Source organism: Cordyceps fumosorosea (assembly GCF_001636725.1).
Source record: "Cordyceps fumosorosea ARSEF 2679 chromosome Unknown scaffold_5, whole genome shotgun sequence".
Taxonomy (NCBI): domain Eukaryota; kingdom Fungi; phylum Ascomycota; class Sordariomycetes; order Hypocreales; family Cordycipitaceae; genus Cordyceps; species Cordyceps fumosorosea.
In genome coordinates this window covers 1,522,060-1,537,383 of record NW_017387305.1, presented here as the reverse complement: position 1 = coordinate 1,537,383, position 15,324 = coordinate 1,522,060, and the positions used below count along the sequence as shown (strand labels likewise).

The 15,324-nt window shown below is 56.7% G+C and overlaps 5 protein-coding genes across 5 annotated transcripts; 2 read left to right on the top strand and 3 right to left on the bottom strand.

Annotated features, from left to right (window-relative positions):
- Nucleotides 1–290: 290 nt before the first annotated feature.
- Nucleotides 291–1,704, bottom strand: ISF_03174 (hypothetical protein; the record flags this gene model as incomplete). The annotated part of the gene is made up of 5 exons (XM_018846780.1): nucleotides 291–727; nucleotides 784–848; nucleotides 936–1,318; nucleotides 1,389–1,493; nucleotides 1,558–1,704. 5 exons carry the CDS (start codon nucleotides 1,702–1,704, stop codon nucleotides 291–293), a joined length of 1,137 nt encoding a protein of 378 aa, XP_018706508.1.
- Nucleotides 1,705–3,414: 1,710 nt separating this feature from the next.
- ISF_03173 (hypothetical protein) lies at nucleotides 3,415–3,936 on the top strand (the record flags this gene model as incomplete). The annotated part of the gene is made up of 1 exon (XM_018846779.1): nucleotides 3,415–3,936. The coding sequence occupies one exon, from the start codon at nucleotides 3,415–3,417 to the stop codon at nucleotides 3,934–3,936; it is 522 nt and encodes a 173-aa protein (XP_018706507.1).
- Nucleotides 3,937–4,024: 88 nt separating this feature from the next.
- On the bottom strand, nucleotides 4,025–5,934 carry ISF_03172 (Zn(2)-C6 fungal-type DNA-binding domain protein; the record flags this gene model as incomplete). The annotated part of the gene is made up of 3 exons (XM_018846778.1): nucleotides 4,025–4,861; nucleotides 4,920–5,789; nucleotides 5,839–5,934. The coding sequence occupies 3 exons, from the start codon at nucleotides 5,932–5,934 to the stop codon at nucleotides 4,025–4,027; spliced, it is 1,803 nt and encodes a 600-aa protein (XP_018706506.1).
- A 1,412-nt stretch (nucleotides 5,935–7,346) lies between these two features.
- ISF_03171 (Methylated-DNA-[protein]-cysteine S-methyltransferase, DNA binding protein) lies at nucleotides 7,347–7,985 on the top strand (the record flags this gene model as incomplete). The annotated part of the gene is made up of 1 exon (XM_018846777.1): nucleotides 7,347–7,985. One exon carries the CDS (start codon nucleotides 7,347–7,349, stop codon nucleotides 7,983–7,985), a length of 639 nt encoding a protein of 212 aa, XP_018706505.1.
- Nucleotides 7,986–8,855: 870 nt separating this feature from the next.
- ISF_03170 (kinesin family protein) lies at nucleotides 8,856–14,270 on the bottom strand (the record flags this gene model as incomplete). Its single annotated transcript, XM_018846776.1, has 3 exons — nucleotides 8,856–13,603; nucleotides 13,697–14,020; nucleotides 14,117–14,270. The coding sequence occupies 3 exons, from the start codon at nucleotides 14,268–14,270 to the stop codon at nucleotides 8,856–8,858; spliced, it is 5,226 nt and encodes a 1,741-aa protein (XP_018706504.1).
- Between the last annotated feature and the right edge of the window lie 1,054 nt (nucleotides 14,271–15,324).

Here is a 15,324-nt window from a genome sequence, read left to right as displayed (position 1 = left end):
GATCAACAGGCTCTCTGCTCCTGTGCGGCCCACGGGCATGCACCAGCGCAACAGCGGCGACCAGACCAGTCTCTTCTCTCTGTGACCTTTCTCTTAGTAGTCTGTGATTCCACGGAGTAGTCACCTCTGCATCCCCTCTCGCGAAACTCGATCGGCTTTATTATGGTCGTAGCGGGACCGAGCCTTCGCCGATGTAAAGCGCACTATACACAAGACCAACCATCACCATTTCGCAAAGTGTTTTTTGCTTTTTTTATAAAAAAAAACCAAGCGTAGACTACTACATGTCCTCACGAATGCAAAAAGGATTTTGGCCATACCTTGCGTACAGATCCCTCCTCCGCAGCCTTGGTCATCTCGAGGCACTCAAAGCTCTCGCTCCCACTTCCAAACGATTCATCCCTGCTCTCACCCCCCGGACGTGCAGCAAACGCCGTGGCTTGTGTCCCGATGACCAGTTTCGGATCTCCTTTGAAGCGAGAGGCATCCTGAGAAACTTCCGACTTGATGTACACGTGCTGGCCCATCTTGTTGGAGGGGGCGAGGTGGAAGCTGGGCATCCGGCTGCGGCGGCCGCTGGTGCCGTTGTTCTCGCCGGTGACCTGGGAGCCGAAAGCGAGCTTCCAGCCGACTCTCTGCACAAGGGGTCGCAGGGTGGATATGCTGGCCGCGCTGATGGCCAGGCTCGTCTCGACCGTGGTCCAGATGGCGATGTCAGTCGTCGCCCCTGTGTAGCGATGTCAGTCAGTACCAGGTTCATCCATCGTCGCGGGGCAAACTTACATAGAAAGTCATGATCGCTAAGGAACCTTATGAATGGGAATCGAACCACCACTGCAGCGCTTGCCCTGTCCATCGTATCAGCCGCCTGCTTCTTTTGTGCAAGAAGAAAAGAGAAATGAAAACAAAATGGAAAATTTCAACGTGTCACTTACACGCAACCCATGGATATGAGGATGATGACGACAATCCTCGCACGCTTCTGGATGTTGAGATGCCACACGACAAACCCCGGCAGAATGGCAAACGTAAAGTCCGTCAACACGCTAAAGGCGCTGTACAGATATGCCAGTGCGATGATGATGTCGATGCTGATACAGCTTCCCGCGCCCGTCTTGTCCCAGTAGTACGAGACGGGGCTGCACTGGAACAGGGCCACGAAGAAGAAGACGACGCCGGCGACGACGGTACACATGGACGCCGCGTAGATGATCCAGGTGTGGACTCTCTTGTTGACGATTCGCAGGAGGAACCAGGCAAAGGACAGCTTGGAGATGACCATGGCGCTGCTGAAGAACAAGTAGCAGTACCACCAGTGCTGGCGAGCGTTAGCGAGTCTCTCACGCCTTCAAACTCCTATGCAAGGGCATGGGGGCGACCGCTCGTACCATCATTGCTCGTTGATAGTTGGCCTCTGACAGATCCGATCTATGCTGACCAGTGCCGTATTTCACCCCAAGATTGGAGGATATGATGTATCCGAGGTAGCATAGCTACAGTAGGTCCGGTTAGCAAAATCACCATCTTCTCCGCACCAAGTCAGACGTGGTGCCTTACCGTAGCTGGAATCATTATCCAGTCATCTGCACCAAACGCCTTGACAATCACGGCTCGCGTATAGCATCGAAGCAGGACGATGCTGCATGTGATGGTACTCAGGGCGATATTGAGGCGAAGGAGGCCGGGTCCCAGATTGTCCGTCATGGTTGTTTGTGAGTTGTCCGTATGTACCAGTGAGGAAGTTCAAGACTCCAGCGCCCGCATCACGCTCTTAAAGAAAGAAGAAGAGTTCCTCGAGGAAGAACTCTGCTTCTTATGGCCGCCTATTTTAAACTACAACAATCTCTTCAGGCGGGGGAGCCTTCAACGGACGCCAGGCAGTTGACATGGGGGAGGGCAGCCACATTGTTTACGGTACTTGTAAAGAAGAACCGCTTTTTTCACTAAACAGCTAGATCAAGAATTGATCCAAATTAGTTAATAAAGCTGCATGGAAGCATGCTTGTCAATCGGCCTCGTCCTGCGCTAGTCATGCTGCCAAAGGGGTAGTTGTCTCTGCAAGTTTGCCTTGCTATCTGCCAATCGGTTTGCGCATCACTTTAGCGCGTCGCAGGTTAATTCTGCTCCTTTTTCTCTTAATTGCCGCATGGAGTGTCTCTTGTAGCCCCCAACCTGCCAAGTCTGCCAAGTGCTGGCCAACTCAACTGCCGCGAGTCGATGGCGTCCTGGTCTTGACCCCATCAGGAAGCGCAGCCGTGCAGATCGCAGACGCCCTCATGCAGGGGGGGAGGGGGGGGGCAAGATTGCTGCCTTATTTCCACGGAAGGAACAAGCCATCGAACAGGTGGCATGCGCCTTCCTCCGGATTCTTTGGCCGGAGGCGCAAACTCCATGTGCCATGCTTCTGCCGGTGATGCCGCGCAAGAAGACGGCCGGCAACTGCTTGGAAGACGCCACGAAAATTGCCCACCACGAGGCTACTACCAGTACAAGACCCTTGCCTCCCAGGCACGAGTTATTTGCCGAGGTCTAGATTCCCAGGGCTTCTGGACTGTCGGCCAGGTTCGACAAGCCCTAATAAGGAGGTTGCGAGTAGGGGCTTTGGCGGAGTGCCGAATTTGGTTGGCAGACAGACTAGCAACAGACGGATCGCCTCATAGCCAAGGCTCGTGAAACAAAGCCTGATCCTTCGCGGGGGAACATGGGTCTTGCTATCGATGATTCGACCTTTCACGATCAACAGGAAGCGCAGTATTCTAGTCGCCTTCTCCGTCCGCTTCTACCGAGAATGGTTCAAGGTGAAGTCGTGGCAGCGGCGTGTCTTCTGCCATGTAAAGGGCAAGCGTCTCTCGAACTGGCCACTACTAGGAGACTACACCTGAAGGCGTTCGTAGAAGTAGCGAAGCAACTTATTAGGTGCAATTGATCGTGCTGGTCGCCAGGAGCGCGCGTCGAGGTTGAATCTGACCATTGGGATGTCGCTAGCTTCCGACAAGTTGCCCACCTCACGCCTACAGAGATTCCATTAACGGGCCGCGTTCCGGGGACTCTCAATCTAGAACTCGTTCAGGAGCATCAATGAAGTACGGCATGCTATTTAAATATAGAAAAAAAATATTCAGAGAAATATCCAACGCGAGAAACACATCTCTGCAACACAGGCCAGACAGACCTTTGACCAACAGGAAGCTTGTCTCCACCCTCATCAGGCTGCGCGGATCGTTGCTGACATTCTTTCATTCACGGGGTTGTGAACAATCTCACCGTCATCTTCACAGATCATAATCCCAGCGTGCGCCGACTAGCGCGCCTCATCCGCCTGAGCCATCCCTTCACGCTGTCCATAAAAGGGCCACCACGGCCCTGCGAACGGGAGCCGTCACCAATCTTCACTCTTCCACCAATCCTACAAAGATGCCCGACTTCATCCTCACCGTCCGCTCCCTCACGGCGCCCACCCTCCCCGCCGTCCCCGCCGGCACGCCGGCCTCCGCCATCCGCTCCCCTCTCATCCCGGGCCCCCTCGCCGCCACCTCGCCGCTGCGCTTCGTCCTCTCCCTGCCCGGCGCCACCGGCCGGGCGAGGAACCCGCTGCGCCCGGCCACCCACTTGCAACTAGCCTTCCTCTACCCCGGCAGCGGCGAGGTGTACCTGCCGGAGCCCATACTCCCGGAGCACCTGGTCAAGACGGCCGGCGACGACGGCGAGTACGAGGTGGAGGTCGGCCCGGACAGGATCCCCCGCGTCAAGGTCAACGAGGGCGAGTCGCCGGACGCGGAGGTCAGGCTGAACGCGTGGCGCAACGAGAAGCTGCTGGGGCGGTTCACGGTCGGTGTCGTCGAGGGCCTCGGCGTCGAGGGCTTCAAGTCCTCGGACCTGGCCAAGCGGCGCGTAGAGGTGCAAAAGGCCAAGGCCGCGAACGAGGCCACCCCGTAGCTTTTCATACTTGTACCACTTTTTCAAATAGAGGCCGCTCCATCCTTCACATGCATCTAGTCTCCATCCTCCCAGTGATGAATGGAGCTCACACCTGCTCCGCCAGGGCCGTCTCCATGTCCACCAGCGTCGCCGCGTCCGCGTCCGCCGCAAACATGCCCAGCACCTCCTCGTCCGCGACCACGTCCACCAGGAACTGCTCCATCTGTCGACTCTGCGCCCTCGCCAGGTGCACCCTCCCCGCCACCTCGCGCACCTGCCCGAGCGCCCTGCCCGCGAGCCCCCAGACCGTCGCCATCCGCCGCAGCGCGCCGATGCACAGCCGCACCTGCTCCCGGGCCCCGGGCCCCGCCCCCTCCTCCTCCTCCTCCTCCTTGTCCTCCTGGTCGGACCAGGCGCCCAGCTGCACCACCGCGGCGAGCACCACGGCGCAGATGAAAAAGTGCGTGCGCTGCGTCAGAGGCGCGCGGTGCGTCATCATCCTGCCGAGCTCGTTGGCCGCGTCGACCACGTGCCGTGTGTGCAAGTTGACCGCCGGGTGCGGGTACTGCTGTTGGTGGTGGTGGTAGTCCGCGGCGGTGGCGGCGCTGCAGGCGTCAATGGTCCGCGCCGGCGCCGGGTCCAGCTGCGCGCGCGGGCGATGCAGCAGGATCGACGTCGTATGGTTGAGCATGTGCGCCTGAAAGGCCATCTCGTCCACCCGCCCGTCGCGCCGCAGCGAGTCGCGCTTCGACGCCGGAATGTTGTGCCGCCAGCTGCTGAGGAGCACCTCGAGCGCGTCCGCGTCCTCCTCGCCGCCGCCGCGCATGACGCGGCCCAGGTTCCGCACGCTGAGGATCCGGTAGGCAAAGGATGAGAACTCGCGGTCGTCCATGGCGAGGTCGCGGTCGTTCAGATCGTCCAGCGTGCGAGGCTCGGGTATTTGCTTGCGGCGGGGTCAGTCAAGGCAACGCTTCAGTAAGAATTGGAAGTTTTCCACTTACATCACTCTCGTACTCGTCTTCTTCGCATGGCAGCCCGACATCGGTTGGCACGTCAAAGAGCGTAAAGGTGGTGGCGCGATGCGCGCCCGCAAACATGCCGTCCAGCACGTAGACCTCCCACCAGGTCCGGCGCCAGCTCTCCTCCAGCACGCGGGACCTCATCCTCGCGCTCCTCGCAAAGCTCCCGTAGTTCATCCCGAGGGCGAGCAGCATCTCCTTGGCCCTGGCCAGCAGCTCCACCGCCTGCTGCGCGTATCCCTCCCCGTCCAGCGCGACCAGCAGCACGACCATGGCCTGGACGGTAAACCCGCTGGCGGTCCTCGTCTCGGTTGCCTCGTCCACGGCCAGCCTCGCAATTTCCAGCAGCGGCCCCTGCTCCGCCTCGGGGGCGACGTACTTGGATCCAACCCAGTGCATGACCACCAGGAGGGGCTGCAGCGCGTCGTCCTTGACCAGCGGTTGCAGCTTCGCCTGCGGCAGCGCGAGGGGGTGGCTGGCGTGAAAGTTGCGGTAATAGGATGACATGCAGCGCTCGAAGTTCACTGCAGGGTGAGGGTGAAACTGGTGCTGCGACCCGGCCAAGGTAGGGCCGGACTTGCCCCATGCGACGAGGGATCGCGAGGCCGGAGGCGGCGGGGTGAAGCTTCGGAAGAGGGATTTCCGGCGGCAGTCGGACGCCAGGAATCCGGCATCGTCGTGCGTACGCTTGATTCCCGGGAGCGACTCCAATTCCTGGGTCGCTATGCATTGGCTGCCGCCTCGTTGCTGGATCCTCTGTCCCCGCCGAGACGGCACGAAGACGCAGTTGCCATGCGAGTCGACGCAGCGTTTACACGGTCGCTTGCCGTCGCATTTCAGATGTCGCTGGCGCTTCTCTAGGTTAGCGGATTGTTCGGAAAGCAAGTGCCTTTGTACTTACACAGGGCAGACAAGCGGTTGATGTGCCGGGCTCGGCGGTTTGCGAGGTCGGTGTGGTGGCGGTGCTTACGCGGCTACTGGGCATTTCCGCAGTCATGATACGAGTGAGGCTCTATTTATGAGTTGACGATGACGATGATGAGCGATGGTAAGAATGATAAGCCAGCTTCGCCGAAGATGAGAGGGGAGCACGCGTAGGGAGAAATACTCGTCAACGGGGCTCATGACTCAAGATGGTGGCTTGTCCTGGTACGGATTACCTTTGCTCGGCATTCACCGGGGCCGGTTCGCCGACGTCCAAAGCCCGGGGATCCACATCATGGCCGTCTTCGCCGATGTCAAACAATAGGCTTTAAAGGCCAATAAATAGTAAGGGGAGGGAAATAAAACGGAGCATTTCACCTCATGTTCACCTCATACCACACAGCCCGCTCTTGGCCAAGCTTGGGCCCTGCAGGAGGCACGGTTTGTTCGGGGAATAAAACAGCAGTTACAGCGCCACTACGCTAGCGGACAGGTAATGTCGTGCAGGTACAAAACCACCGTTCAATACCGTACAGCCAGCCAATCATTCATTGATCGGCGAGTTTTGTCTTGTTGGCACGTCCAGTTTAGAATCCGCTCGCTTGGTCGCCGAAATGATGCATTATTCCTTGCCAATTAGCTTTGAACCTTTGTTACTGGCGCGCTTCGTACTTCGGCATCCCCGTTGCAAGTAAACCCAGCCCATGCACTCGACAGCCGTTGTCTAAGCACCGACCTCATCTCCCTCCTCATCGTCCCGAACGCACTCAATAATGCAGTCGCCCAGACTCTCCGTGGACTTGTAGAACTTGCGTATCTTGAGTCCTGCGTGCACATCCCATCCTCTTGCATTCGTGGCTTGCAGCAATCCCCCGGATCACTCGCTCCCGGCAGGCCTCAGCTCCAGACAGCTGGATGAGACACGGGCACTTCAGCTTAACAGCGATGTGTGTCCCATCCAATGACAATGTCTTCAGCCAGTCATCCCAAGAGAAGGGTTGCTCTGCCAGCTGCCAGCTGCCAGCCCCAAGTATACGAGTCCAGCTGAGCAGCATCACCACACTTTGTACCGTGGGAGGGTGGGAGGGGGCAAAGGGAGCCCTTGGTGCGTCGGGGCATCATAATATACTCCCCTGCATGTTTATTGCATGAGCCAACCTCCGCTAGCGACTAACAGAAACAAATCTGCGGGGGGCATATGCATCCTGATCAAGCTCGTTCTGGCAGTGTCCTGTCCTGCCCTCCCCAAACACAAATGCCCGGCGCCACACGGTCCAACGCCTGCCTGGAAAGAATCACTGAAACTGGGAGATGGACGCTGATCCCGAGCCCGCTTCTCTATCTTGCTCCATGGATCTGCCTTTCCATCTAGTAATAATAAACTCGTGAAAGAAAGCGCTTGGCTCGGGTCATTATATTTCGTTGCAGCCACGCTAAGAGCTCCCGTAACTAGTGCCGGGCCGGAACGGCGCCATGAACATTACTATGCGGAGGCGGCTTGCTCATTCACGGCAACTACGACAACCTCTCCCCGCGTCAACCAACCTCAGCACCACTACCAAATCTCACTCATCTCACCACAATCCCACACCAGCATCTCCCACATCCACCTACCCGCCCAATGCCCCGCACGGACGAGGCCGCCGCCTTTTTCCACGCCGTCTACTCCGCCGTCAGCGAGATCCCCCGCGGCCGGGTAACCTCCTACGGCCACATCGCCCTCCTCATCGGCACCCGTCCGTCCCCCCTCTTTCCCTCCTCCCTTTCCCCTCTCACTTCCCTAACCTTCTTCCAGCGCAGCGCCCTCGCCAGGTCGGCGTCTGCCTCAAGCACCTCCCCGCCGCCGAGGAGGGCCACCGCTGGGACCACGACAGCGTGCCCTGGCAGCGCGTCGTCAACGCCCGCGGCGTCATCTCCCCGCGCGCGCACCCGACCGCCGTCCGGGACCAGGCCGAGCTGCTGCGCGACGAAGGGGTCGAGGTCGTCCGCGGCGCGCTCGGCGAGATGAGCGTGGACCTGGCCGAGTACGGCTGGTTCCCGGAGGCGCTGCCGTCGGAGCATGAAGCAGGCGCGAAGGAGGAGGAGCATGTCGAGATCAAGGAGGAGGATAGTGAGGATGACTAAATGACTAACTAAACTTGTCATGATTTTTATCTTGTTTTTCGTGTACCATGTTCGGGACAGCACGGGTTCAGACGCAAATGGCACAATAGCCTATATTCAAATCGCACAGGAGGTATGTATTGCTGAATATCAACTAATTCACATTAGACAATCCCACAACGAAAACAATGAAGAGGGGCTGGCTAGAGAAGTAAAGAATAGAAGAGTAACAAGAGAATTCTTTTCATTGCAATGTTCACCAACAAACTCCAAGCAATGAACATGTTGCTGAAGCGATCATCAGATGTAAAAAGGACAAACGGGTCCAGACAGGACGGCCCCTAAAAACAAGGGAAGAAAAATAACCCTTCCAAGGCATGAGCACATCCTTGACCAAAAGCGCAGTTCATGTGCTGCTGATACAATTTCAATGGAGAAAATAAGACGACACTCCGAAACCAAAACAAAGGGCTGCTAAAAAGAGCCGCCAAAAATAGAAGTAAACTGTATATACCTCCGGGGGGGGGTATGCATTGGGCCGGACGCATACCATGTACATACATATAAACAGAGCCCATTTCGTCGTGACTGCAACGCTAAAAATCAAAACAAGAGTCGTGTTGCTTCAAAAACAGAAAATGTAAGAGAAAAAACTGGCGCTGGGTGAGAGGTATGTGTGGATGTGTGGATAAAGAAAACCAGTCGTGCGCTTTTCATCTTTGAGTCGGTGGGATGGATAGAGGATGTGTTGGTTGGGTATCGAGGGCCAACAGACTAAGACGTAACCGTCTGCTCGTCACCTCGCGGTGTATAAGGCGGCGTGTCTGGCGGCGTGTTTGGCGGCGCATCTGGCTCGCGCCGAAACATTCTAAACGCATAACTTAGCCCCCTCTAGAAGCAGTTCAAGCTTCCCTTCTTCTTCTTGCCCTTCTTGATAGCGTTCATCCTCTCTTCCAGCTGCTTTCGGGCTTGCTCCGCTTGGAATCGCTTCTTGCGCTCCTCTTCAACAGCCTGCATGCTCCAGCGCTGGTCCTGCACGGACTCTACCGGCCGTTCCTTGAGCTCCTTGACCTCCAGCTCTAGATCAGACGCACGTTTCCTCCAGGCGTCGCAGTCCGTCTTGACCTTCTTGGACTGCTTCTCGAGATCGCTTAGAGCCTCTTCCAAAGTCTGTGTGAGTTGGCGCTCCGCATACAGGTGCTTTTCGATGGTGCGGATGCGAGCCTCCTGATCCTCAGTAATCTGCGAGATGTTCATGTTGTCCTTGCTTAGAGGGCGGCTAGGCGGCGACGCGGGTACACCGTTAATGGACGAGTTTGCAGAGCCCGGCAGAGGCGGAAGGGGAATGGCAGGCGGCGGTGAAGGCAGCGAGTTGTGCGAGGCAGCCTTGCGGATTGTCGAGCCAGAGTTTGAGCGGCGTACCTCCCCATTGGCTTCGCCTTCCGACAGCTTAGCCTGCAGCGAATTGTACTCGAGTCGAAGCGTGTCCAATTCTGTCTGCAGTTTAGCTCTGGCAGCATTGACCTCTTCGATCTGCGCCGCGCGCTCCGTCTGCAGAGAGCTGAGGCGCTTGTTCGTCATCTGTGCCTCATCAAAGTTGTTCTGGAGCTGCTCCTCTAGCTCTTCGACCAGACGGCTGTGCTTCGTGTTCTTGGATTCCAGGTCATCCATCTTGCTCTTGACGGCAGCGATTTGGTCCTTGATGGATCCAGGCGCCGCAGCATCCTTGGCTTCCGTCTCCGCCACGGGTCCTGCCAACAGCTCAGCAAGTTTGGCCTTGACTTCCTCCAAATCATGCATAATGGTCTCGTTAATGGCGGTGAGCTCCGTCACATGCTGCTGCATCTCGGTCGACTTGCTCTGCTCAGCTTGCAGCAGCTTCTGGTCGTTGACTAGGCCATCAATGCGCTCAGTAAGCTTCTCAATGCTGACTTCCAGTCCCAGCGCGGTGGCAACCTGCGTCGCGACCTTCATCAAGTCCTCACGAGCGTCATTGACCTCAGCTTCGAGCTTGCGAGTCGATTCGTGGTGCTCAGTCAGGAGGACCTCCATCTGCTCTTCGTAACCCTTTTGTTCGTGAGCCTTCATCTCGGCTAGTTCCTTGGTATGCGTAGCCGCCAACTCGTCAAGGGCCTCCTTGTGCGACTTGGAAGTGCCCTCGAAATTGGAAATTTGCGCTTGCAATTCGGCGACAAGTTCCTCACTCTGCCTAGCCTGAGCTGCGGCGGTGCTATGCGAGGTCAACATCTCCTCTAGCTCAGACTTGGTAGCGACATGCGCCTGTTCGAGCTCAGTAACCCGAGCAGAGTTCGAATAGATGAGCTTCTTATACTCATCAATCTCACTGCGCAGAAAGCTGACAAGGTCTTGGTGCTTGCGCTCGTTGTTGGCAATGGTGTCGAAATCGGCAGAGGAGGCAGCCTTCACCTTTTCGAGATTGACGGTTGCCGCGGCGAGTTCGGCTTCTAGGCCAAGGATGGTGTTGCGAAACTCCGTCTCAGTGGCTTGCATAGAAGCAAGGACAGTGCTGTGTTTCGTCTCCCAGGCAGAAAGCTCAGATTGCAGAGAGGTAACCTGCTTGTCTTTGTCGACAGCAGCTGCGTCAGCACCGTCTCTGTGCTTAGCCTGGCTCTGCTCATACTCGGTGCGTAGCTGGGTCAACTCAGCTAGCAGAGTCTGCTCTCGTTGCTTATGAGCTTCGCCCATCTCGGCCAGCTGCTTCTCGTTCTGTTCAAGCTTCTGTCGCAGAGTTGCAACCATGGACATGTCCATGGGGCTGGCCTTCAAGCTGGTGCGCTCACGAGTCAGGCCAGAGATGATGGTCATCTTAGTCTCCATTTCCTTCTTTGTTGACGCGACGGAAGCCTCGAGCTCCTGGATGCGCTCACTGCGGGTGTGAAGCTCATGCATGGCGGCGTTGAGGTTCAGCTCGAAATTTTGCATTACTTCCGGGCGGGTCTCGAAATTTTCGCTGGCAATGTTACGCAAGGAGGCAAAGGAGCGGTGAGCTCGGTCGATGATGAGGAGGTTCTGGCTCGATTTGCGACGGATGACAGGGCTGGAAGTACGAGGCGAGGTAGCTTCGACAGCGCGTGCCTTGGACAGATCGGTCTTGAGTTCCTCAACCGTGTCCAAGGTCTCGCTGTGGGTAGACTGAAGCTGCGCATATTTAGCGGCGAGCTCCCTGGCAGCCTCTTCCCTATCATCGGCAAGCTGCTTGAGACGCTCCAATTCTTGTGTTAATTCGCCAGTCAATTCGCTCTGTGTCGCGTCGTCGCTAGAGGCGTCAGGCTTAGTGGTGGCCGTGTCATCGTCCTCGACCATGTCTTCATGGGCCGAAGTATCTGCTGTATCAGCCGACTCTATGGCCGAAGAAAGCTCAGATGACAGAGAACGGGAAGCAGAAGAGCGGGCGCCCTCCTTGGCAATCTGGGATTCGACGGAGGAGCGGAACGAGTGTCTATGGTTGGACGAGCCTTCCGAGACAATGGAGTCGCGGACGGGACGGATGTGGCGGGCTTCATCGACAGCATCTTGCAGCGTGGCCATTTTCTGCATCGCGACTTCGTACTTGACCTGCAGGGCATCGTAATCGTTGACGGTCGCTTCATGCTCGACGCGGAGGTCAACCAGCTCCTGCGTGACAGTCTCGAGTTTATCTGAGACGTATCTAGTCTGAGCCGGGCTTTGTGCGGCCTTTACGGAAGCGTCGCCATCAGAAACTTCGTGAGTCCCAACCTGGCGGCTTACGTGTTCGACGGAATCTTCGTATATTTCCTCCCTAACAGTACTGGCGCGAGATTCAACAGCGTCGGCGTCCTCGTCATCCTCGTGAATCGTTTCGTTAATCTGACTCTGTGTGCGAATATGGGAGAGCTTTCGGGAGTGGTCAGCAGACCCGCGACGGGCATTCTCGTGGGATCCGTTAGCTTGAGGCTGCTTCAACTCCTCGACATGATCAAGCTCATAGAGTAGAGAATCAAGCTTGCCCAGACTGCGCTGGCGCTCAATGATTTGCTCGAGGCGATCAATCTCGCGTTGCATCAGCTCGCCGTCCTGATCAGCCTCGGCGAGGCGTTCTTCCAAAGTCGAAATGTAATCCTCGCATGAAGCCTCGTTTTCGCGTGCACGGGCGATTTCCTTGCGCAGGTCAATAATAACGGAAGCATTCTTTTCGTCGCCGGTGCTGTGGCCGTCTAGTTTAGATTCGAGGTCGTGGAGGTAGGATTCTGTGTTGGCTTCGCGATCCATCAGCTTCTGGACTCGGGACTGAAGCTGTGTATTAATGGTTTCAATGTAGGCCAGCTTGGTCTCTCTCTCAAGCAGTGAAGTCTCGGTAGTGGAGAGCGTGCTTCGGGTACTGGAAAGAGATTGCTCGAGCGACTCAATTGTCTTTTCGTACTCGAGAACGACCTGCTCGACGGCCTGAGCAAAGGAGTTGGAGCGGTTCAGTCTGTCGGTAGCGCTATTAACTTGTGTCGAATCCGAGGCTTCCCTGAGCGCAGACTCCTTGTCACCGGCCTTGGCCATCTCGGCGATTAAGCGCGCGTGGCGCTGGCTGAGGGCACTGTAGTTTTCCTGCATGTCAAGAAGCTGATTCTGCATTTCGGCTTCCCGCTCCTTGTCGCGCTCTGTGCGCTCGGATGAGCCAGCGCCCGAGCCTTTGGGGCCGGATTCGCCGTTCTGAGAGTTGCGAATCTGTTCGCGGAGGAAGTTAACTTCAGCCTTGAGACGGTCAATGACGGCTTGCCGGTCGCCCTCTTCGACTTGTTGAATGCGGGGCTTAGACTGAATAGCGCGGGCGCGCTGGGCATACTGAACGGTATTGAGAGTTTCGCTCAGGTGGAATTCGGCTGGGGTGACGCAAGCAATCATATAGGTGATGGCATTGCCACCAAGCGAGTCTTGAAGAAGGCGCGTGAGCTTGGAATCACGGTACGACACGTGTGAGCCGCTTTGGCGAGATGACAGCTGGCTAATGACTTTTCCAAGAGATGCCAACCCAGCGTTGATCGAGATTCCCTCCTTGGCTCTCTCGCCCTGCGCACCAGTATTCTTGAGTCTCTCACTGCCAGCCAAATCGACGAAATGCAATTTGCTATCCGTAGTGATGGAGACTTCCTGTCCCGTCATGGCCTCAATGGGGACGGAAAATCGCTTGTCAGCGGGGTTGGTTTGCGTCTTGCTGCGTCTCTGGACCAGGTTTAATGAAAAAACAGCATGTGAGCGTGAGGACTTGGCATTAATGGCGGTGGCGTCGGTTTGGCGAATGGTCGAGCCCATAGCAAGGGCATTCATGAGGTCGTCGGCAGACTCGATCTGGACCTGGTGGAGACCGGTGACTATGATGTTGCCTTTTGTGTCTTCGCGGATGGCGACATTAGAGCGTTCACCAAGCGGTGTCGCTTCGGGGGTTAGGAGATCTCGGAGCTGTTCGTTGTAGATTTCCACGTAAGTGGCCTTCAGGGACCAGTTGCGGTCACCGAGAGGATTTTGCTGGGCATACCCACGTGGGTTCTTGAGCTGCGATAGAAATTGGCTGCCACGAAGATGTCCGAGCGAGCCCAGTGAGCCATCGTTTTTGCCGTATAATGATTCTAGCTTGGCGAAAAGAGCTGTGGCGGCGCGAGGTATTACACCTGAGGTGACATGTCAGCATCGCGGAAGAAACTGGGAAGTCGGGGGGGTTGTGCGCACAGTTGGCGGTGCGGCGGTGGTAGATTGCGACTTACCCATCATTTTATCGTCTTGCTGATCTAGAGGGCCAGACGTGCCCATTGTGTATGATTTTCCGGCACCGGATTGACCGTAGGCAAGGAGCGACACATTGTAGCCCTGGGCAAAAGCGTTGACCGAGTCGGCGAGGTAGTCCCAGATGCCATCCTGCTCGACGTCGGGGCCAAATACGCGGTCAAAGACGAAGAGCTTGCGGCCCTGGGGAGATTCTATGGATAGACTGGTGTCGGAGGAGGTCTGGACCATGGAGCGCTGGAAGCGTTGGGGTATCAAGTCGTAGCCGGGATCTGACGGCTGCAGAGGAGGTCGGATGCGGACAGCTAGTAGGCGCGGGATGAGCGTCGGGCGCGGCAAGGGCATAGGGTACAATCACACGATTAAGTGAGAGAGGGAACAGAGGGGGGCAGGAAACGTACCGACACGGACAGCAGTGCGCGAGTCCTCATCCGAGGCGCGGCTACCCAGTCCCGTCTTGCTGCTCATGCTCAGTCTGCTGCTGCTCCTGGACGGCTTGAAGATGGTGGACGAGGGCCGCTGGTGGATAGGCGAAGCTGGCGGAGTGCTCGCCATTATGGGCGGAAGAGGGTTCGCGGGGACACTGATGGTCCCGGCGCGCGTGTGTGATAAACGGTGACTTCTGGCGTTACAAGAAGAATGAAGGATGCTTGCTAGTAAGGGTAAGGGTTTGATTGTTGGTCTTTGAGCTGGTTATTTTGGGCGAAATAGCGGAAAAGGGAAGGAAGAAATTGGGGGGAAAGAAAAAGGTGCAACCGTCGTTTGCGCGGCGCGAACTGCTGGTCAACGCCGGTGGCCAGCTAAAAGATTAGCAGGGGGACCGGCCGACCAGGGGAAATTTTGGGGGGCAAGCAAGCCTGGTGGGTTGGTTAGGTCGGTTGGTGTGGTAGGAGGAAGGTAGAGAGGTAGGAGGTAGGTAGGTACCTGGAGGGGCAGGCTGGAATTGCGCTTGCCAAGGTTGACTTGCCGTGGCGGCAAAAATGTCAGGACTTGACGATAGAGCCCAAATATGTTCCTTCTCGACGGGTATCAGAAGAGTCGCATCAAATGTTGTTGTTGGTGGTAGTAGTGGTGGTGGCCCCACGAAATGATGGCAGATTGGGCCAGCTTTTGGGCAAGCATGCAGACGGCGCAGTGTGTGTCGAGAGAGTGAGAGGGTGGTGGTATTCAAGTGGATATATCCAAGTTGTGCAATAATAATAATAATAATAATAATAAGCAAGAGTATTCTTCGATTGTCGAATGTCGATTTGTCGGTCTGTCTCTGCGTCCGGCGTCCGTCGGGGGAGGGACAGGGCGTCGCGGGGCGTACGTGGGAAACGACAGCGACAAGGCGACAGGCACTGCAGCATGAACAGTGGTTCCCAGCCAGTCGAGCGGAAAGCTGGCAATGAATGGCTGGCGTTTTAATTAAACTAGAAACCGGGGTGCGCAAGTGACGGGCACCCGTTGATGGCGGATGATGTAGTGGTACGTTTTGGCGTGGTGATGTGGTTATGTGACCGCCAGGGGAGATGCGCCAGAAACCCGTCGATGAAGCTGAGAAAAGAGTTCGGAAAATTCTGATTCGCAATTGAACTTCGAAAAAGAATACATTTGCGCATCTGTG